Source organism: Carex rostrata, chromosome 2 (assembly GCF_964058835.1).
Source record: "Carex rostrata chromosome 2, lpCarRost1.2, whole genome shotgun sequence".
Taxonomy (NCBI): domain Eukaryota; kingdom Viridiplantae; phylum Streptophyta; class Magnoliopsida; order Poales; family Cyperaceae; genus Carex; species Carex rostrata.
This window is the reverse complement of record NC_135919.1, coordinates 5,564,464-5,589,766: the sequence shown is the minus strand read 5'-3', so window position 1 is coordinate 5,589,766 and position 25,303 is coordinate 5,564,464. Positions and strand designations below refer to the sequence as shown.

General features: G+C 35.2%; 1 protein-coding gene across 1 annotated transcript; it reads left to right on the top strand.

Moving 5' to 3' along the window:
- Positions 1-2,880: 2,880 nt before the first annotated feature.
- Positions 2,881-5,771, top strand: LOC144570778 (tubulin beta-7 chain-like). The gene is made up of 4 exons (XM_078320453.1): positions 2,881-3,394; positions 4,203-4,472; positions 4,761-5,286; positions 5,367-5,771. Exons 1-4 carry the CDS (start codon positions 3,001-3,003, stop codon positions 5,530-5,532), a joined length of 1,356 nt encoding a protein of 451 aa, XP_078176579.1. The 5' UTR covers positions 2,881-3,000; the 3' UTR covers positions 5,533-5,771.
- The last annotated feature ends 19,532 nt before the right edge of the window (positions 5,772-25,303 follow it).

Genomic DNA, 25,303 nt, shown 5'->3' with positions numbered 1-25,303 from the left:
CTATTAAATTGAATAAATATAAAAAAATTGGAAGCGTCTAATTGTCCACAGCCTTTTGTCCACCATTTGTCCACAGCTTTAACTTGTGCGAATACTGTAAAATTACTTCTACATGCTGTATAATTATACAATATATCACATAAAATATATCAGTTAATCACAAAACATCCAGCAACTATTTGAAGTGGCCCCATGATAGTTAGAAAAATATAGCAACTTGCACAACATGACAAAATAAATGTACTTTCAAACTGTACTTTCGGAAATTACAGTTATAGGAAGTTATTGGCAGTTAGAGTTAGTTATTAGCATCCGCACTGGGTTGAATCTTGTATACTGTAAAATTGAATCTTGTATACTGTAAAATTGAATCTTGTATACTATAAAATTGAATTAGCAGAACTGTAAAATTGAATCTTGTATACAGTATAATTTTCAATTGAATATTGTTTGGATGAATAAGAAGCCTCTCTATCATTTCTTTCTTTCAGATTTTCACAAGATGAATACTGTAAAATTACAAGATAAATACTGTAAAATTAACAAATCAATACTCCATATCGCCTTTCTATCATCTCTTTCCTCCAGATTTCCACAAGATTAATACTGTAAAATGACAAGATGAAATATTGTAAAATGACAAGATGAATACTGTAAAATTAACGGGGCAATACTATAAAATTAACAGATCAATACTCCATATCGCCTCTCTATCATCTCTTTCTTTCAAATTTTCACAAAATGAATACTGTAAAATGATAAGATGAATACTGTAAAATTAACAAGACAATACTGTAAAATTAACATATTAATACTCCATATCGCCTCTCTATCATCTATTTCCTCCAGATTTTCACAAGATGAATATTGTAAAATGACAAGATGAATACTGTAAAATTAACGGGGCAATACAGTAAAATGAACAGATCAATACTCCATATCGCCTCTCTATCATCTTTTTCCTCCATATTTCATTTGAAATGCTAGATCTGTTACTGTATACAACGAAAATAACAAATTCAACATAAATAACTTACTAGATTTGAATTTTGTCGTGCTCTTCAACAAAAATAACTTCTATTCGATTGCGCTCCACGATTGAAGGTTCCATTGTGATCATTATAAAATAGACTGTAGGAGAGGAGGCCGTTCAGATCTGCACGATCAATCTAATTAAACCTGAGCGGAGAAATTTGAATAACACTCTTCCATGGCGATCATGTTCAAACAACGAGATCGAGTCAATAATCTTAAAAACGAAATCATAAATTGAACAAAAAATAAATGACAAAAGAAAAATACAAAGCCAGAACGAAGAAAATCATATAGATTACGAAGCCAGAAATTGTCAGTAAATTGAACGAAGCCAAAAAAAAATCATATAGATTACGAAGTCAGTAAATTAAACGAAGCCAGAACGAAAAATAAGTGACGTACTGAGTCAGAACGAAGCCAGAAATGGTCGAACGAAGCCAATCCTTTGAATGAAATTAGCTTCGAACTACGGAAGAGAGCTCGCCAATCGTTTGAATGAAAGAGCAAAGAGGAAGTCAATCGCGAATGGAGAATGGAATGAATCTAGCATCGCGCGAAAGAGGAAGGCAATCACCAAATGCGAAGAAAATCAGATCAGATTTGAAAATATCGGAAATGAAATTCAAAAAAAAGGAAGGTTCCGTCGTCCGTCGGTGTTTAAATAGGCCGTTATAAAGTGGATAGCGGAGAGACGGTTGAAGACAGTTAAATCGGAATGGATAATGTAGTGGACAGATGGTGGACAAAACTCAGTGGACAGAAACATTTTCTCAAAAAAATTAGAATGCTAATTATCAAAACTATAAAAGAAAGAAGAGGGAAGAGATTCCATCTCTCTCTCTTCCCTTATTTGTACATCTTTTATTAATGCTCTAATTTCTTTTTTAGTCGAAAGGGATTTTAAGAGTAGTGGATTTAATTTGATGTTTCTTCCGGTTAAAAATTGAGGTCTGACAAACACTCATTAGCTAGTATCATTATTTTTTAAGCAAATCAATTATTTAGGATTCGTTTTTTATTAAATAAAAAGGAGTAATTAACCGTGGCAATTAATATAGTGAAATTATTTTGTTTACTACCTTATCTTATCTGTATACACATGCATATGAAAATATTCACCACATGTTCGTTTGTCACATATTGTGTGAGATAGAATTTGATGGGATGGAGAACCCATACTTACAGGTATGCATGAGAATGTACTTAATGAGTATTCGGTTATATTATGTGAATAGTTTTGGAAAATTCTAATTAGATAAAGATATTCGTGAAAACTATATATTTTTCTTAAAGATTTATTAACAATTCCAATTTTATGATTATAACTATTAATAGTTTCATGATCAATTTAAATAATCTAAAGTATGATGTTATTTTATAATAAAATTAAAAAAATAAAAATAAAATTAATTGTATCTTTGGTTAGTCGTGCAAATTATATGAATAACATTAAAATAATGGCAAATTATATATAGAAATTAATCAGTATATATACTATATATTATATTATATTATATTATTATTATGCCATTGCCATTGCCAGCCTATCTACAATGTAAACGGTCACAGTCCACAACATGCTCACATGAAGCAGCTTAACCCTCCAATATTCCTCATTAATTATTCCTTACTTGCATCCAACTCAAGCGTTTTATTAATTTCTTTCGAATTCATATTACCTAATTAAGGTACCGAATTAGTCTGAAGTCTGAATTCTAATCTCTTAATTTGAACCGAATTAGTCTGAATTCTGATCGACGGTCCTGATTTAAACTCAAACGGCGAGGTAATGCAGAGAATCCGGACTTCCAAAAAATATCCCATCTTCTCTTCTCTGCACGTTCTATACATAAACACTTCACCTTCGCCTTCAACAACCTTGCCTAGCTAGCTCCTGTCTGTCTCTCTCTCTCTCTCTCAATCACCCTCTAGCTCCTCTCCAACCAAAACAAAAAACAAAAGAAAATGAGAGAGATCTTGCACGTACAAGCCGGGCAATGCGGCAACCAGATCGGAGGAAAGTTCTGGGAAGTAGTGTGTGAGGAGCACGGCATCGATGCCCGGGGTAATTACGTAGGCAAATGCCCCACCGAATTGGAGAGGGTGAATGTATACTACAACGAGGCAAGTGGGGGCCGCTACGTGCCCAGAGCAGTGCTCGTGGATCTGGAGCCTGGTACCATGGATGCTCTGAAGACAGGACCAGTGGGCCAGATCTTTCGACCTGATAACTTTGTTTTCGGTCAGAACGGCGCCGGGAACAACTGGGCGAAGGGGCACTACACCGAGGGGGCCGAGTTGATTGACTCTGTGCTGGACGTTGTCAGGAAGGAGGCCGAGAACTGTGATTGTCTCCAAGGTAACGATCCAGATCGATCAGATTTTGTAATTGTAGTTGCATGATTGTTCCTGGTAACTAACATGCATGTGGGGTAAATATTAATTTTAACAAACAAGTTTTGACTTTAGTGGTGGACTGGTGGTGTAGCCCACTGATATATAGAATTAAAGCAGCTAGCAATGCTGATGCTGTGATGCACATGTTTATGGGCTGCATGAAGCAAAAACTGTTCTGTTAAAATCTTTACCCGGCCGGTTATAATTAATTAATGTCCATTCTAGGTACGTAACGTAACAGCACTAAGCCAGCATATATGATCTGACCTTGAATTAATGATATACTATATAGCTCTACTAATTAATTAAGGTCCAGGCTAAGGGGGCATGGGCATTAATTTATGTTATCAATCAATAAAATTCAGCAACACACATGTATCGATCACATACATGCCAAAAAAAGTCATACTGTTTAGTTAATTATTTTAGCAAGTAGCTAGCTAGCTAGCTAGGTAGATTGATTATCCCATCCCACGGGTAATTACCAAAAAGCCGTAAAAAGTCAAAATTAATTAAGTTTTACTATATATTTTTGTCTGTATTTGCAATGGCATATATAGATTAGATAGTGAGTAGTGACCTGAATACAAAAACAAAAACAAAAACAAAAAAGAGCAGATAGACCCATAGAAAGTGACCTGGATCCAGATCTAATTGTACTACATATAATTAAAACTAAAACAAATTAATCTACCAATCTGCTATCAACCATGCAGTACAGTAAATAATTAATTAAAATGGATGAATTATATATTTATATATTGATGCAGGGTTTCAGGTGTGCCACTCACTGGGAGGTGGGACCGGATCAGGAATGGGGACGCTGTTGATTTCAAAGATAAGGGAGGAGTATCCGGACCGGATGATGATGACCTTCTCGGTATTCCCTTCGCCGAAGGTGTCAGATACGGTGGTGGAGCCGTACAATGCAACGCTGTCGGTGCACCAGCTGGTGGAGAACGCCGATGAGTGCATGGTGCTTGACAATGAAGCTCTCTATGATATCTGCTTCCGCACCCTCAAGCTCACCAATCCCAGCTGTACGTATCAATCATTTTAATATATTATTCAAAAAATTAATTAGACGTACGTACGTGCATCACATTCACATGTTGGTCAAGTCGTGCTTCCAGTTTTAAATTTTCAATTAACTATGCATAATATAAATTAATTTAGTTGATTATTTATTAAATTCTCTAGTACTTTAATTTTAATCTGTTCGTTAATTACCCGTTACATGTACAACGTGATAACATGCATATATGTTTGTTAAAATAAATTGGTCTGGATAACATTAGTTAAAATAATTAAATTAATTTTGCGCGCAGTTGGCGATCTGAACCACTTGATCTCGGCAACAATGAGCGGAGTGACATGCTGTCTCCGGTTCCCGGGGCAATTGAACTCTGATCTCCGCAAGCTGGCGGTGAACTTAATCCCCTTCCCGCGTCTTCACTTCTTCATGGTGGGTTTCAGCCCGCTCACCTCGCGTGGGTCCCAGCAATACCGGTCGCTCTCCATTGCTGAATTGACCCAACAAATGTGGGATTCGAAGAACATGATGTGCGCTGCGGACCCGCGGCACGGGCGGTACCTTACTGCTTCAGCCATGTTCCGTGGGAAAATGAGCACTAAGGAAGTTGACGAACAAATGATCTCGGTGCAAAACAAGAATTCATCTTACTTTGTTGAGTGGATCCCGAACAATGTGAAGTCTAGCGTGTGTGATGTGCCACCGACGGGTCTGTCCATGTCGGCCACTTTTGTTGGCAACTCGACGTCCATCCAGGAGATGTTCCGCCGTGTGTCGGAGCAGTTTACTCTTATGTTCCGCCGCAAAGCTTTCCTCCATTGGTAATATGAATTATTCATTGTTAATTAAATTTACTATTTAATTAATATCTATCTATCTATCGCATGGATCATGCATGCAGGTACACTGGAGAAGGTATGGATGAGATGGAGTTTACGGAGGCAGAGAGCAACATGAATGATCTCGTCTCAGAGTACCAACAGTACCAAGATGCAGTTGCCGAGGTTGGAGATGATGAAGAATATTACGACGAGGACGACGAGGGGGAAGCCCAAGAGGATAATTAATTAATTAATTCATTATTTTACTATATTATTCGTCTCATATATATATATATATATATATATTTCATTTCTTTCCACTGCCTGCATGCGCATATATATAATATAATATAATTAATTAAGTTACGTACGTTATCCTCTTTCTTTCATTTTTTTCATGTTCTATAATGCAATTATCATCAATCGTTGTTTGTGTAATATTATCATGCAACACGTACCATTCTGTTATTTAATTTCTACAATTGGTTGATTCCTTAATTGGATGTCTTCTTTTATTCTTTTACGATTAGTACTGTCCAAAATAAAAATTATATCGATCTTTTGTTGTAGATTGGCCTGTCATTCTTCTTTGAAAAAATTGAAAGGACTGCGAATGAGCAATTTAATTTGATGCAAAGAGAATGGGGTAAAGCAGAAAAAAAAATAATAATAATAAGAAAGTTCATACATAATCCATTAATTAACATCAGCCATATAAATATAACTGAAGTTCTTAGATATAATTGGGATACTTGTTACATAATAAATTAATTTACATAAATGACTCGAGCAATGAATTAGAAAGATAAGAAAAGCATCTTATATTTTTACAAAATAACATGTGTAAAATTAGGGGCAAAACAAGAAAATTGATATTGGAGAGCTGAATAAGTAACTTTCAAGTAATTTCAATTTATGAGAAGACTAACAGTAAAGAATTTATAAAAAAAATGAAAATTTTAAACAATTAAATAAAAAAAAATCAATTTATAAGAACTTAACCCCTTTTCCCTACACGTACTTCCACCTCTGTGTAAAATGCAAGGAATTGAAATTCAAACCGATCCACTCTGAGCACCAAACCGTCCCCTAGTTGGACGGTCAAGTGTCCATACCAAACCGCTCCTATTCAAACGGTCTAATTATTTACCCTTTTTTTTTTAAAATAAGAAACTTAACTCGTCTCTTCCGCCCGAACCCGACAGACAACAAAAAAAAAATCACTCAAACCCTTACCCTGCGCCCCACCCGTCTCCAGCCACCTCCGCCCCGCCCGCCAGCCGTAATGCCGCCAACCGCACCCCACCGTGAGGCCCGCCGCCGCTAGAAGTCCCCTCTCTGCCTCCTCGCTCTCTCCCCACTCTCTCCTCGATCTCTTTCTCACAAGGTCGCCCCTCATTTCTGGTAAGTCTTAATTTTTCCGATACGATTGAATTGCGGATTTAGGATAGAATAGTGGGTTTAGGGGTTATGAGTTAGGGTAAGTCGTCTTAATTTTTCCAATATGATTGAATTGCACTTGAAATGCTCTTGAATTGCGATTCAATTGCGTGATTGTTGATATTTAGAAATTGTTTAAAAATTTTAGAATTAGGATTTAAGGTTCACAAAATTGCTTTGCGGGTTATTGAATCTCGTGTGGGGGTTATTGAATTGTTTGATTGAAATTGTTTGAAATAATTAGAATCACTTAGAAATAGTTCGAAAGTTTAAAGTTCAAAATTATTTGGAATTGATTAGGTTTTAGGGTTAAATTATTTTAGTATTAGGGTTAAGTTTTTTAGAAATTGTTTAGGGTTAACTTTTTTTTATTATTGAAATGTAGTATGGCCAGACCTAGAAGGGGGTCATCACGAGATACTCTGGAGACCGGTGAGAGTTCACAGTCCCTCCGCAGAGGCTCCCGCTACAGAGCCTCCACCGTAAAGGGTTGGCATGACCCTGACACATTTAGTCCTCCTCTGTGGTGCTAACATATTAAGCACCGTGTCTCATTGGCATCTATTAAGGTACGTGGTTATTATATGTAATTGATATTAAATGACACGGTGTCAGTCTCACAAATTGATATTAAATGTAGGATGAGAGCATGTTAACAATGAGGCACTGCACACCTGAGATTTCGTACATCAATCATTCATTGATAGAGCGTTGCATCATAAACCTTGGCTTGTATCAGTTTGCCACCATGCCTCAGAGAATGATCGATCAGTCTTTGATTTGCCGTCTAGTGGAGAGATGGTTACCGGAGACCCATTCATTTCATCTTCCAGTTAGAGAGATGACAGTAACCCTAGGTGATGTACGATCAGGAAAGCAGTAACCCTAGGTGATGTACCTTGATTCCAAATTCCAATTGGAAAGCAGACCGAGCGAGAAGAACGATCAGGAATGGTTGCCTTGGAGTATCAAATGTATGATACCTCTATCAGTTATCCACCAGGACTAACCAGAGAGCGGTTTATTTCTTTTGCCAGAAATACCGTAAACCGTGGAATTCTGCAAAAACACTATTCACTGAGAAAAGGACAAAATAACAATATTTACAACCCGCAGTTATTCTGATTCACTAATAAGCAAAAATAGAAATACCACGACTTTCGCAAATATATTATTTCCGAATCCCGTAACAATCGTAAACCGAGAAAGAGAGAAAATAGATTACCGAATCGATTCGGTATCAAGTGAATTAGTAAGTTTCTCTCTCCATGTACCCCTCTATTTATAGGCTTTTGAGGAGGTTCGCAAAAGACCGAAATACCCCTCAACATATGCCTATTTACAAGGTATGCCATTGAATGAATAAGGATGATGACATGTCATATGGATAAGATCGATGACATGTGAAAAGACCAAAATGCCCTCGGTCCAAATTCAGATAATATCCATATAATTATTCTGAACAATTATATTTTTTGCGGTTGTTGTTTCAGTAACTTTTATACAACGTAACGTGTACGTTTATAAATTAACCTTTGTTTTTGCTTGTCATCTTATATGATATTTATAATTTAATTATAACACGTATAATTAATTATAACCATCTTATTATTAATCATAATTAATTTATAATTAATCAACAAGATTCTCCGATTAGCTCCTATACGGTGTGATCCAATAGGATCTGTGATATTGTTATATCTAATCTATTATTTTGACCAATTTCCGTACCAAAACATGTATTTTAAGCCATCAAATAACGTCTACTATAATGAATATATATATATAATGTGGTACTGCTGCGCTTTCATTCTTACTTCACAGGGAAATTGGTGAAATCAAGGGAATTTCTGAAGTTCAGAGACTTTGATGCGACCCGCATCATGGTTGACGTGAGGCGCATCCAGTCCTCCGAGTCGCACTATCAACCCATCCAAGTCGCATCAAGCAGGTCGCAATGCCATCTCATGCGAGGCGCATCAGACGAGTTCCAACGCGGGTCGCAACACTGGTGACGCGACTCGCGTCAAGAGTTCCCAGAGCAGACAGTGGAGGCCCAATGAAGCCCAGTAAAGGCCCAAATATGAAGTATTCGTTTTGGGAAAGCTATAAATAGACCACCCTCTGCCACTGGAGGGGGAGTTGAGAAAATTCAAGAATTCAAACCCCAAGGTCTTTGAAGTGTCGCTCAAGAAAGAGGAGGAGCTGAGAAGCGAAGATTGGAAGATTCCTCCTAGATCCATTTCTTCATTCGGTTTTATCATGATTTCTTCTCTTATCTCTTTCTTTATGACGCTTGAGTAGATCCATCTTGTTTCTAGGGTTGATGTAATCTGAGATTCTGTTTGTATGCATTGAAATTGAATTTGAGTTTTTCTTGTGTTTGATTGCCTGAGTATTATTCTTCCATTGCTTGATTGTGATTGTTTGAATAAATCTTGATGTCTACTGTTGAATGTTTCTTGCATCTCTTCTAGTACTGAGACCTTGATGTTTCTTGCAACTAGATCAAGTATTTGAGGTAGATCTTAGATCCGAGAGGTGAGATCAATAGTAACTGAGAGGTGAAATTTTCATCTATTGAGAGATAGTGGATACCTTTAGCAAACCAGACAGTTGACTTAGGTTGAACACCAGTGAACGAGAGTTTGAGGTTGTAGATCTGAGAAGGTGAAGTTGCATTTCCTTACCAGGTTCATTAACCCAATAAACGAGAGTTGAGGTTTAGGAATACTAGGTATGGTCAACAGATCCTTACACAAGCAAAATAACTCAAAAACAGGCCAAATGCTGCATTCACTCGAGGACCACGCGAGTCGCATGGGAGACCATGCGGGTCGCGTCACAAGGGTCGTGTGAAGGTCCAAAGAGGCAGAATTGAGGATGAAATCTGAAACCCTAGAAACTTCGTTTTAAAATCAAAGTAAAACCAAAAGTTTAGTTCCTTTCCTTTTCTGTTATTGAACTTAGGAATTTAAACAAAATCAAACCAACCTTTTCTCAAATCTAGTACCTAACTAAGACAAGCAAGGGTTCAGAGTTGAACTGTTCCGTCCCTGTGGATCGATACCTGATTATTCTCTTGAACGAAAGTTGTGCACTTGCAACCTAATTCGAAAGCTCAATCACGGTTTAAAAGGGTACAGCTAGCTGCACCCGAAACTTTGTGTGCACACTTTTGTGCGAACAATCTGTGTTATGTTGGTAAATAGAATTAAAACTGTTTTAACTTCTATAATCATAGGAGGCATCTGGTATCTGCACTATGACCATCTAATTACACAGATGATGTTGTACTGTACAGTACCACGATCCAGTAAACTATTTACTTGTGTCAGTTCTTCTGTCTCATAGTTATCAGATCAGTTTCAAGGTAGGTGTGTGTCTGTTGGGTTTTGTGGAACGGTTCAAACCCATTTAATTAGCTTAAGCTGCGGAAAGAGTAAAACAAAAATTTTTACATTTAACTTAAGCTACGGATTAAATGAATCAAGAAGATTCGTTTAATCCTATTTACAGATCTACTCCATAATTGATTTCCTAAAGCATTAAATCTATTTACAAATTAAATAGATTAATATAACAATTTATACCTTGATTCCAAATCTCAGTTGGAATGCAGACCGAGCGAGTAGAGCCTCACCAGGGATGGAATCGACTCGCAGTATCACACGTGTGATACCTCTATTGGTTATCCACCAGGACTAACCGGAGAGCGATTTACTTCTTCTGCCAGAAATACCGTAAACCGCGGAATTCTACAGAAACACTATTCATCGAGAAAATGATGAAATAAATATATTTGTGTCCCGAAGTAACTCGGATTTGCTTAAAAGCTAAACCGCAGGATTACACAAAATATATTATTTCCTAATCTCGAAATAACCGAAATCAGGGAAGAGAGAAAAACCGATTAACGAAGTAATCAGATTAACACGTGAATTAGTGAGTCTTTCTCTCTACCCCTACCCCTCTATTTATAGACTTTTGAGGAGGTTTGCAAAAGACCAAAATACCCCTCAAAACAAATCTATTTACCAAAAGCCCTTGACACCTCATCCTTTTATCATGTGAAATGACCAAAATACCCTTGCCACCTCACATGACACATGTCAACACATGGGAAGTCGGCACCAAGGGAAAAAGACCATTTTGCCCTTGGCCCATTAAGGCATGAATAGTGTTGGGCTTTGATTTTGGGCTTTGACTTTGGGCCTTTAATTTTAATTAAGGCTTTGATTATTTTGGGCTTTTAAATCCATAATTCAAACCCATAATTAACAATTAAAATTCCGAATCAAATATATATAATTGTCATGTACAATTATATTTCTTTTCGGTTATTGTTCGGTAACTTTTATACAACGTAACGTGTACGTTTATAAATTAACCGTTGTTTCTGCTTGTCATTCTAAATGACATTTATAATTTAATTATATCACGTATAATTAATTATAACCATCTTAATATTAATTATAATCAATTTATAATTAATCAGTAAGATTCTCCGAGTAGCTCCTATATGGTGTGACCTAATAGGATCTGTGTTATGTTGGTAAACAGAGTTAAAACTGTTTTAACTTCTGTTAGTCATGGGTGGCATCTGGCAACACATCATGACCATCCAATTACACAGATGATGTTGTATTGTACAATATCACGATCCAGTAAACAATTTACTTGTGTCAGTTCTTCTGTCTCATAGCTATCAGATCAGTTTTAAGGTAGATATGTGTCATCCTTATTAACTGTATCTTTTCTTGATCTTGAGTAGATTATCAAATATAATTACTCTTGTAATTATACCGCATGCAGATAATCTAACTCTATCAAGGGGCCCAGTGATGCTATAGCTCGTATAGAGATACGAGGGACAAGTAGTATTCTTGGTAGACTATCACTTCCTCAGCTAAGTTATATATATATGGAAATGCTACCGTTATGGCTGCTTTTTACGGACAGCGTTAGATAACACTTACTCATATATATTTCTTAGTGGGAACGATAAATACCTCATACTGTAGAACTTTGACACTGAATGAAAACATAAATGACACGAACACAATTCTATTTAATGTTTCATTCGGGGTCTATCAAATACCATGTTCCTAGAACATGTATCCATGTGATTAAAATGACATCTCGTGTCAGGTGGTTTGTAAAACTTAACCATCTTTTAATCCACATGCTAACCTTATCGCGGTAATTAGTGTTCCTGCTAATTACCTTGGTCAGTGACTTTTAAGAGTATATATATTATCTATATTATGGAGTTTCACAATTTCAGTCATGAACTCGAAATGATCCATAATTTCAATAATACTCAAGGCAACAAAATGATATATAAATAAACATTCAATTCATGAACAAAGCTTTATGATTAACTTATCGTATTATTGACTTCTAGATTATTACAAACTAACAGTGTCATCCTTGCAAACTTAATATTTTCTTGATCTTGAGCAGATTATTAAATATAATTATTTTTGTAATTATACCGCTAGCAGATAATCTTACTCTATCAAGGGACCCAGTAATGCTATAACTCGTATAGAGATACGAGGGACAATAGTACTTTTGATAAACCATCACTTCCTCAGCTAAGTTATGTATACCGAAGAGCTACCGTTATAACTGTGTTTTACCGACAGCGTTAGGTAACAATCACACATACACATTTCTTAGTAGGAACGATGAATACCTCATACTGTAGAACTTAACACTGAATGAAAACATTAATGACACGAATACAATTCTATTTAATGTTTCATTCGGGGTTTGTCAAATATCATGTTCCTAGAACATATATCTGTGTGATTAAAATGACATCTCTTGTCAGTGGTCTACAAAACTTGACCATCTTTTAATCCACACACTAACCTTATAGCGGTAATTAGTGTTCCTGCTAATTACCTCGGTCAGAGACTTTTAAGAGTATATATCATATGTATTATGAAGTTTCACAATTCCAGTCATGAACTCGGAATGATTCATAAATGCAATAATATTCAAGGCAACAAAATGATATATAATTAAACATCTAATTCATGAACAAAGCTTTATCATAAATTATCATATTATTGACTTCTATATAATTATTACAAACTAACAGTTATCACATCCCTAAGCTTAAACTTTTGTTCATCCTGGAACAAACAAAGTAAAAACTATGGATTCGGTTTACCAAAATATCCTCTTACAACATGATTTTGAAATTTTTGACAAAATTCCTAAGTATCAACTTAATGCAAAAATATCTACTCAATTCCTAATATTTGTACTTGATGAAATTTGTAGTAAATAAAAACATTTGCATTCACAACATTTTAATTTTATTTAGAAATAATTTTGAAGATGATCTTGTCTTAAAATCATTATGGTAAAAGAAATCTTAAAATCTATAAATACCCAAACTTTCAATCCCTTTTAAATTTTGATCCCTTCTTTTGAAAATGAAGATTTGTAGTCTAAGCGTGTAAATAGTAAAAATGCAACTTTATTGAAAAATTAAATTGCAAGAAAACAAATACACCTTACTCAAATTGGCTTTACCCTTCTATCGCATAGATACAACCGAGAGGTTATGCATTCCGAATGCACCTAAGGATTTCATCGGCTGATTCTTCTATCATATAGATACAAACGATCAAACAAAAGCTGGGAGATGGATGTGGACGCGGATGAGGTTCAGGGAGAGGAGGTTAAGAGTGAGGAGGATCAGGGAGGGGAGGTTCTGGTAGATGCGATTAAGGGAGAGGGGGTTCAGGGGAGGCGTCAGCCGCTATACAAGGATCGCTGTCCACCTCGTAAGTTGGAACTCTCCAGTCGCTGCCCCTGTCATTGATAGTTTTTTATTATTATGATGTAGTTCTAACGGTAGTATTTTATATTTGGGACTGTAGTATTTTATGTTTGAGATTGTTTGATTTTATATTTTATGTTGTTTTTGTTGGTCCTAAAGGCACTAAGAGGGGGTGAATAGGGACCTTTTAGATTTTTTATCTAAATAATAATATTCTAGCGTGTCTATAAGTTATTATTGGTGGAAATTAGAATAATATTAGAATAACTTTGTCCTACACTAAAAGTAAAGTAAATAGTAGAGTTTAGAGACACTTGACACGAGAGTTGTTTACGGAGTTCGATACTAACGCCTACGTCTCTGGGGCTCACGACCTTTTAGATAGTGCACCTTTCTTTTACCCAATGAGAAAGGATTACAAGGTGGAATCCGTGAGCTCTTACAATCTTCTGGAAAGTCACACGGCCCTAACAGGAGTACTAAAGGCTCAAATGAAGACAATCTGATTCGCGAGAACTCAAGGATTACTAGGTGAGCACAAGGCTCGAAGTAGTAATTGATTTGATCACACAGGATCACTCTAGGAGTTGTATTGATTGAATAAGCTTGAGATTGATTGTGTATATTGAAATTTGAGTACACAAGCAACAATGGTTTTCTCTAAATCTGTAAATACGAAATATTGAAGTTGGGGGCAACTAGAGTGATACCCCAAACCTTGGTATAATTTATATTTATAGAGAGCTGATAAAATAGAAGTAATTGGTGCTGACCGTTGCAACGGTACAGGGGACCGTCACAATGGTAGGTTAATCTGAGCGATTTGGAGTGTAATAGTGGATACTGTTGACAACGATCAATGACCATTGCAACAGTGCCCGCCACGGTAATCCTCTAGAATGGTTAGCGTTTGATGATGCTAAAAATCATTTTATGCGTCACGGGATTTTCAGAGGATTTATTTATTCCGTTGCAACGGTAGGCCTCACTTTGGTCAATCTCAAGCTTATTTTACCAATCTTACAGATTAATTATCCTTAATCTAGAGTTAATGCTTTTGCTATCTAGTGTCTTGTGCTTCATCACTACATCCTTGATGTTGCATTGCAGTTCATCAATTCATCCTTGATGTGCAATTACTGATCCTTCAATTGCCATGAACCTACACAAAGTCTTAAGAAGGAAAACTGTAAAATGCAATTATGTATGTTTTGCAAATCCAGTCAAACAGATAAGTTGAGGGCTCTCAAGGCCAACAATATCCTCCTTTTGATGATTTGCAAAACATGCATATCAAGTGAGTGCACAAATTGGTTATTCCCACAAAGTACGGAAAATTTGAATTTTTGAAGTTTTTATTTTTTCCTTGTTCTTGTGTTTGTGTATGTCATATGTCATGAAATACCAATATAGCATGAACTTGTAATATGTATCCCTTTTTTTAGAAATGGTCAAAAGGGATGAAAATAGAACATAGTTATTGTTCGCTTACAAAGGTATGCTACAAAGTTTCAGGTACAGCTAGCTGTACCAGTTTAAACCTTGAATCTACTCTCGTCTAAGATTGCAAGTGCACAATCATATCCGTATAGTATAATAAGGTATTGATCCTCAGGGACGGTGTAATTCGATTCTAAATTCTTACTAATCCGAGTTAGGTACTAGAAGTGTGAAAAGTTGGGTTTGGTTTGTTTATATTTCCTAATTTCAAGTGACAATTCAATTAACAGTAAATGAAAGCAATTAAAGGTTTTGGTTTTGAACAATGATAAAAGGCGCTCCCAGGGTTTCAGGTTTCATCCCAAACTTTGTCTTCTCTGGACCTATCATGCGACTCGCATCATCTCTGATGCGACCCGTATGATGCGACTCGCATCATCTCTGATGCGGGTCGCTTGGCCCTCGAGCTGAGCTGACATGTGTTCGTATCTAAGTTGATTTCTTGTGCGAGGCTTCAACCTGTAGCTCTCGCCTACTGGTATCTGACCTAAATTGATTGTCTGGTTTGCTAGAAGTATCCACAACCTTTCGATAATGGAAAGTTCACCTCTCGGCTACTATTGATCTTAGATCTACTTCAAATACTCAATCATAATTGCAAGAAACATCAAGGCCAAATTACTAGAAGAGATGCTATAGACATCTAACAGTAGACAATTAAGAATCAATCAAGCAATCAAAATCAAGCATCAATGAATACTCAAACAAAGAATCACACAAGTTCAAACTTAGATCAAAACAACATGCAACTCAAAGACAAAGTTTAGAGACTACATCCTAACCCTAGGAACTAAAGATCTACTCAAACATGGTAAAAGAAAGCATAAAAGAGAGAGAGAATAGGCAGATCATGATGAAGCTCGAAGATCAAAGGTGGATTGGAGAGGATCTTGCAATATTCTCTTCTCTTCTTCTTCAAGCAAGCTCCAATCTCTTCCTTCTCTCTTGATCTCTGCTCTCCAAGTGATCTGGAATGTAAAGGGGGAAAAAGCTCCCAAATTCTGGCATAGGACCTCCTTATATAGGCAACAGGTCTGACTTGGGGCTTGTCAGGTTCAATTTGAATTGGGCGGCAACCCGTGATGCGACTCGTATCAGGTGGATGCGACTCGCATCATCTTGTCTTCAAATGAGGAGTGAGGGTCGCATCGCAGGTCGCTTTGGGCTTTGATGCGACTCGCATCTTGGGTGATGCGCCTCGCATCAGATCTTCCTGAAGTCTGCCATTTGCCTGATTTTGCCCGATTTCACCTGATTCCTGCAAAGTAAGAACCAAAACATAGCAGTACCACATTCTATGGATATTCAATGTAAAAGGCACTATTTGTTGGTTCAAAACATAGATTTTTGTATGGAAACAAGTCGAAATAATAGGTCTAATAAGGTGATATCAGTTATGCTCAAAACAAAGAGAGGGCTCCCCCTCAATTGATGCACTCTTCCTTAATTTGGTAAAATTATAAATTAAATTCTAACAATAAAAATATAAATAAAATATTGAAATTTAAAGCACGAAAATTTGCACTTAATATGAATTTGAAGTGTATATAGTGCAATATATGTAACTTTTGACTCCTTTTTTGTCATGAAATTGTTGAAGTTAAAATAGACGCGACTTGATCAACCTAATCTTCTAAATTAAGAAAATATTGAGGTTAAATTTTGATCAAGTGTATTAGCTTCTTATTTTCGGCAAAATATTGAAATTATAGCACTAAATTTATGAATATTGAAATTTAAGATTATTACTTGATCATTTTGATGATTCTTTTAATCGATATAATTTTGAAATTTAATAAATGATCAATAGGTTGTGCCTCTAAAATAGGTGAAAATATTGAGATTATATTTTTAGAGTCAATTATATTGTCATTCTTTTATTTAGATCATTTATGAACATTGTCTAATAGATATGCCTCTAGAATCGGCGGAATGTTGAGATTAGAATTTTAATTTGAACATTATGTTTCTTCTAAAAATAAGATATATTAAATTTTGGAGATGGTATAATACTCATAATGATCACTAAAGAACGCAATTTAATGGAAATATTGAAATTATAATTATACCCTAGGATACATCATTGAAAGAAAATTTAATTCGAAACATAAAAATACGCATAGATAGATAAATGAACTCCTAAATCCCTATGGCTTAATTCTCCATGGGCTTAGCCTCCACCTCAATTTTTTTTCTCCTCATTTGACTTTTTGGCATCCTTCTTGTTGATTTCTTCATTTGGCTTCCTCTTATGATTTTCTTGTGCTTCACGAATGCACTTGTAATCGATGCATACGAAGAAGTTGAACCTCGAGTCGGTGGGATGAATCGGTTTGATGAGAACATAACGAGGATGGAAAGGTTTGTTGCAATCATTGCATGTGAACATGCTCCATGCCGTGCCATCCTTGTCACATACAAGGCACATGTAGTACTCAATAGGAGACTCAGCATGGGACTCAAGGTCGGGAAGAAATTCATGGTATTCATTTTGAGAGTCTTGAGACCAATTGGAGGACATATTTTATATGTATTATGTGATGAGGTGGAGAGAAATAAAATGAGAAGTGATGATATAGAGTTTGATATTCAAAGATGTGCTTAAATAAGAGATGGAAATGATCAATTAGGGTTTCACATCCTAAGTCATATGGTAATTCAATATTGTTTGGGAATGTATCAATTTGAGAAATAGGAAAAACTAGGAATTTTGAAAATTAGAATTGTGATTTGACATAATTTCAATTAATTAGACATTAGGAAGGTTTTGGGAAGAAAATATAGCAAAAATTAGAAGAAAATCTGTCCACATTCTGTTATGCCGCTGGAGACCGTTGTAACGGTAGATGTCACACAGCAGTTTCTTAATAGATTTTGGAAATAAGATTGAAAATTTTATGTTTACAATTTTAACTTGTATACCAGAAATTAGTCTTCTACAGATAGTATTCATAATTTATACCGAAGTTCAATATGTTGTTGAGTACTTAAAGGTTTTGTAAATATATCGGCAATTTGATTTTCAGTATCAACATGAATAAGTTCTACATCCCCTTTTTCAATATGATCTCTAATGAAGTGATGTCTAATTTTGATGTGTTTAATTTTTTAATGAAGAACTGGATTCTTTGATATTTGAATTGTAATTGTATTATCACACATTATTAGAACCTTGTGTACAACAATTTTCGGCTGCGACATATTCGGCTTCCGTAGTAGACAGTGTGACTGACATTTGTTTCCGACTTGACCAAGATACTAGTGATCCACAAAGGAATTGACAAGTCCCGCTTATGCTCTTTCTATCTACTATCCCCGGCAAAGTCAGCATCCGTGAACCCTACTAATTCTAGACTCGTGTGTTTACCATACCATAATCTTAAATTTAACGTCCCCTTAATATATTTAAAAATTCTTTTAACGGCCTTGTTATGCGATTCTTTTGGACTAGCTTGAAATCTAGTACACAAACATACGACATGCATAATATCGGGCCTACTAGCCGTTAAATATAGTAAACTACCAATCATACCTCGATATTTGGTGATATCCACGAGTTGTCCACTCGGATCCGAGTCAAGTTTTGCGGATGTGGCCATGGGAGTAGGACTAGTCTTGCTATCCGACATGTCAAATTTCTTTATCAACTCTTTTGCATACTTGATTTGACTAATGAAAGTTCCCTTCTCAAGTTGCTTAATTTGTAGTCCCAATAAGAACTTGAGTTCACCCATCATGCTCATCTCAAATTCACTATGCATTAATTTTGAAAACTCATTGGCAAGAGTCACATTAGTTGAACCAAAAATTATATCATATACATAGAAAGAGCTAAGTCTTCCATACCATGTCATTGGAGCTTGTTTTAGACCATACAATGCCTTGGTGAGTTTGTACACATGACTAGAACAATTAGGGTCAACAAATCCAGGTGGTTGATGGACATACACTTCTTCTTCTAGATATTTATTCAAGAATGCAGTTTTAACATCCATTTGGATAGTGTAAAGCCTTTGTAAGCGGCATATGCTAAAAATATTCGAATGAATTCTAGACTAGCTACTGAAGCAAAGGTCTTATTAAAATATATATCTTCTTGTTGGATAAAACCTTGTGCTACAAGTCTAGCTTTATTCCTAATTACACTACCATTTTCATCTCTTTTGTATTTGAAAATCCATTTAGTACCTATAATCATATGATCTTTTAGTTTTGGTACTAGTTCCCAAACATTGTTACGTGTAAATTGGTCAAGTTCCTCTTGCATAGCACATATCCAATTTTGTTTGTTGTTGACTTTCTTGAAAGTTTTAGGTTATAGTCGACATACAAATGCACAATGAGCAATCATTTAGTGTAAACCGAACCTAATCCTAACACTTTCCCTAGGGTTACCTATAACATTAGTAAGATGATGAAAATAAACTTTTCTTAGGTTCTCAAAAATTTGGTATGTCTCTTCGGGAGTCTCTTGATGCTCTATAGGAGGAGTATTTTCCTCATTAGTTGGTCGCTCAAGAAAAGGAGTATCTACTAACTCTTCTTCACTAGTGAAAGTCCGTACGAGTCGAGGTTCATGTGTTGTTACCTCATTTGCTCCATTACCTTGAACTTGTTTTTTCTTGTTAGTGTCCTCCTCTTTATTTTGTTGTGAAACTTCAACACTTACAAAGTCATTTTCTTCCTCGGCCGAATCATTAGCATTTTCATCAAATTTGACATGTACAGATTTTATTATAATACGATGCTGAGGTATATATACTCTATATGCCTTACTAGTCAATGAATAACCTACAATATGCCTTCAATGGCCTTGGGGGTCAAATTTCCCTACCCTTTGTGATTCATCTAGTATGAAACACTTTGAACCAAACACTCTAAAATGTGACACATAGGGTTTGTAACATTTCAAGAGTTCATAATATGTTTTATCTACAATATGTCTTATGTTTACTCGATTGATTATGTAACATGCGGTGTTAAAGGCTTAAACCCATAGATGGTGTGGTATGATATATTCATTTATCATGGTTCTTGTAATTTCAAGTAAGGTTCGATTCTTTCTTTCGGCTACTCCATTTTGTTGTGGTGTTCTAGGAGCCAATAATTCTTGACTATATCCTTTATTGATGCAAAATTTACTAAAATGGTCATTTCAAATTCTTCACCATAATCCCTTCTAATCCTATTTAATTTTAATCCTCTTTCATTTTCAACTCAGTGACAAAACATTTTAAAATTTTCAAAAGCTTCATTTTGTTGTTGTAAGAACATTACTCAAGTATACATACTATAGTCGTCTACTATGACAAATGCATATCTTTTTTTGGTTAAACTTGGGGTACTCATTGGTCCTATGAGATCCATATGAATCAATTGTAGTGGTTGAGTGGTAGATATCGTCATTTTTGGCTTAAAGCTATTCTTCGATTGTTTACCTTTTACACATGCAGCACACAATCCCTCGGTCTCTATGTTAGTTAGTTGAATTACTTTCTTAATATTATCATTACCAATATGACCCAATCTCCGATGCCACAACCTATAATTAGATATTGTGGCACTAAGACATGTTTCACCAATTTCAAATGATTGAAATATAAATGATAAACATTTTTATCTCTTTTACCTGTGTAGATAGTTTCATCATTCGATGATTTCGCTAAATAACATACATTAGTATCAAATTTAACATAATATTCATCATAACACAACTTACTAACACTAAGTAAGTTATAGGTCAAACCATCGACTAGGTATACATTCTTGATGGTTAAACCTATTATTTTGGACTTGCATTTGTGGTTACCAAAAGTAATCTAACCACCATCATATGGTTCTAAATTAGTAAAGTTAGATTTATCATCGGTCATATGGTGTGAACATCCACTATTAATGATCCAAGCATTTTCTTTGTATGAAGAACTCAAACACACCTACAAAAATACATATTAGTTAATAGAAATGATTAGTAACTAATATATACCTTGTTATTATCTCCCCCTAATTTATGTTGAAGTTTAGAGTATGTGGAGGAGATTACCTCCTACGTATTATTATTTCTTTGATTTAGGAACTCAAACAACATTCGACATGTTACTTTTCCTCCTAAATCTACACTCCAATGATGTATGACCAATCCTACAACAATAGTTACAAAATTTACGAATGGATTTACGAAGAGAACGTTCCAAATTCGGTACTTGCCTAAAATTGCAATTCAGTTGCCACTTGGATCCTTGAGGTTGGACTAGTCCATGGCGACTTGACTTCTATATACCACTAACGTACGTACTCGAGTTTTTATTCTCAAATACTTCAAATTTTTAGGATGTTGGGGAACACCTCTTGATAACTTATTATATTGAGTTTTGTTCATACTAACTTTATCAAACTCTTTGTAATACTATATTCCATTTTGATTTCTAAAATAGTGTTTTGTAGGTTCATTTGGATCAAAAGTTGTGACTTTATTTAATTTAAATCTAACATATTCATTATTGTCAAATTTGAGTTTTGAAAATTTTTCATTATCAAACATTTGAGTGAGCTCCCCTTGTGTATTTTGGCTTTGCGAGTGGTTCGATTGAATTGAAGATTGACCATTCTCACATCCAAGACCAAGTTTTCTGAATTCTAGATCATCTAGTTGATCCCTCGCTTGAAAATAAGGGTTTAACCTAGTGACACTACTAGATTCACTAGGTTCCCTTAAATCCTTGTTCTCGGTCTCTAGAGTTTGTATTTTTTACTTTTAATATTTCTATATCACCTATATGTGTTTGACAATTATCTATACTCTTAGACATTGAAAGTTCTTCCATTTTAATTTCCAAATTTTTTAGTTTATCTTCAAGCATTTTATTTGTTACTTTTAAGGTTATATTTTCTAATGTGAGTGTCTCTAATTCTTCTACATGTGACTCACTTTCATTTACCTTAAGTTCAACCTCAAAAATCTTAGACCACAATTTTTGAATTATACCTTCTCTTTTAAGCAAGTCCAAATTTGCTTCATCAAGAAGTTTTCTCAACATAAGTTTATTTTTGGAGGTTAGATTCTTTTTAGGAAAAATACTTGGTTCAAGTGTGGATGCATGACACTTAGATAAACTAGTTTGGTCATGACATGACTCGGACAAATCACTAGTTGAATCACATTCGGATTCGTAATCATTTGTATTGAGTTCTAGGGATACCTCACTTGAAGTGCTCGAAGATCCGCTCCTTGAGATCTTCTTGTTTCTTGCCTTAGGCTATTTCTTGAAGTATCTCAATGGCTAGCTTGTCGGTGATATTGTTTTTCAAGATGATCTCCTCCATATCCACATCAAAATCTTCATCATAGTTAGCCATCAAGGCTATATTAGTTTTGTGCTCATCACTTGTATCAGCATCAGACTCATCTTCGCAACTCATGGATGAGCCTTCATTTGTTAATATTTGCAAAGCTTTCAATATTTTTTACCTTGGAATCTCTTTGTTGAGGGCCTTGACCTTCGATCTTGCCTTCCTCTTTCGACCTTGTCTCTTAGGTAGAGTTTGTAACAAGTCTTCATGGTATGCCCTTCATTGTGACAGATTATGCACATGATTCGCTTGTTCTTCTCTTCCCTTCTCTTGTTGTATTGTTGTTCAAACTCAAGCATCCCTTGAAGAATTTTGCACATAACAAAAGAATCTGAGGAGGCTTCTTGGTTAATTTTGATTAGGAAAATATCACTTGAGGAAGATGTATTTTGAGGGTGTATGGTTTGCTCGGTTGGAATGTTTGTTTTTGTGCATTAAGGGCAATGTTTTTAGTTTTGGGTTCTGGCTCTGCAGATTGTTTGAGTTTTTCTTCACAACTACGAAGGTGTGCGAATAGCTCTTCTAGAGAGAAAGTTTGCACTCCCAAGAGAACTTCAAGAGTGCTTATCATTGATATCCATCTTGGTTTCTTAAGCAACACACGCAGAATCTTTCCTACAACTTTACTGTTAGATATAGGTTCTCCCAATTCTACAAATTCATTTTGTATTTGTAACATTCTATTGTACATATCCTCTATTGATTCATTATCCCAAATGTCAAAGGTTTCAAATCTAGTTTTAAGACTAGTAGTTTTGTTTGTTTTATCTGGGCATTACCCTCAAATTTGTAGACTATAACATCCCACATATCTATGGCAATTGTCATATCACCAAAGATCATTGACATAGATTCATCAACAGAACTATAAATAATGTTCACTGCATTATCATTTATTATCTTATTTTCTTTTGATTCATCTGTCAGTTCAGTAGAATTTTCTTTGATAGTGGGAGTATATCCAGTAGCAATAATATCCCAAAGATCAATTGCATTTAAATACGTTATCATTTGCCTTTTCCAGTAACTAAAGTTCTTGATTGAATTGGTTAACTTTGTTGGTTCTCTTACATGATTGATTGGTGTCATTATAGGATCTAATACAATAATCAAATTAAGTGTATTTTAATTAGATTTTCCTGCTCTGATACCACTTGTTGGTCCTAAAGGCACTAAGAGGGGGTGAATAGGGCCCTTTTAGATTTTTATCTAAATAATGATATTCTAACGTGTCTATAAGTTATTCTTGGCAGAAACTAGAATAACTTTGTCCTAAACTAAAAGTAAAGTAAATAAAGTAAATAATAAAGTTTAGAGACACTTGACACAAGAGTTGTTTATGGAGTTCGGCACTAACGCCTACGTCTTCAAGGCCCGCGATCTTCTAGATGACGCGCCTTTCTTTATCCAATGAGAAAAGATTACAAGGTGAAACCGGTGAGCCCTTACAATCTTCTGGGAAGGCACACGGCCCTAACGAGAGCACTAAAGGCTCAAAGGAAGACAATCCGATTTGCGAGGACTCAAGGATTGCTAGGTGAGCACAAGGCTCGAAGTAGTAATTGATTTGATCATGCATGATCACTCTAGGAGTTGTTGTATTGATTGAATAAGCTTGAAATTGATTGTGTATATTGAAGTTTGAGTGCACAAGCAACAACAACTTTATCAAGATTTGTGAATACGAAATATTGAAGTTGGGGGCTGCTAGAGTGATACCCCAAACCTTGGTATAGCTTCTATTTATAGAGAGCTGATAAAATGAAAGTAATTGGTGCTGACCATTGCAACGGTATAGGGGACCATCACAATGGTAGGTTAATCTGAGCGGTTTGGAGTGTAACGGTGGATATTGTTGACAACTGTCAATGACCGTTGCAAGGGTGCCCACCACAGTAATCCTCTGGAATGGTTAGCATTTGATGACGCTAAAAAGTATTTTATGCGTCACGAGATTTTCAGAGGATTTATTTATTCCGTTGCAACGGTTCCTTGACCATTGCAACGGTAGGCCTCACTTAGGTAAATCTCAAGCTTATTTTACCAATCTTATAGATTAATTATCCTTAATCTTGAGTTAATGTTTTTGCTATCCAGTGTCTTGTGTTTCATGACCACATCCTTGATGTTGTATTGCAGTTTATTAATTCATCATTGATGTGCAATTACTGATCCTTCAATTGTCATGAACCTGCACAAAGTCTCAAGAAGGAAAAATGTAAAATACAATTATGTATGTTTTGCAAATCCAGTCAAACGGATAAGTTGAGGGCTCCCAAAGCCAATAGTTTTCACTTAGCATTTCGTTATTTTTGTTTGCAGGTTTATCTATTCGAACAAATACAATTTATTAGTCAGAACAAATTTATAACAAATAAAATTATAACTGAATGCATTATTAAAAAAAATTAGCACAAATGTAATTATAAAAAATTATACCAATTTATAAAACATTAAAACAAATAAAATTATAAGTTTAAAACATAATAATATATAAGTTTAACATATAACATATAAATTTATCACATATAACATAAATATTTATAACATCAGTTTAACATATAACATATGAATTTATCACATATGACATAAATATTTATAATATAAAAATATAAATTTATAACATAAAAATATATAACAAAGATTTATAACAAAATATATATACATTCTTTTAAAAGGTAAATAACCAGACCGTCCGAACAGGGGGCAGTTTGGTAGGACAATTAACCGTCCAACTAGGGTGCGGTTTGGTACTCAGAGTAGACCGTTCCCATTTGAGCAGTCAGGATAGTTTTAAAAATACTTCAAACTCGAGGACAGATTTGGTAAAAAAAATTTTAGGGCATTAATAAAAATCTCGGAAATTCAAATGAGAGATTCATTTGAACATAAAAGGAAGATGCGCCTTGGCTCTTTCTTTTCTGG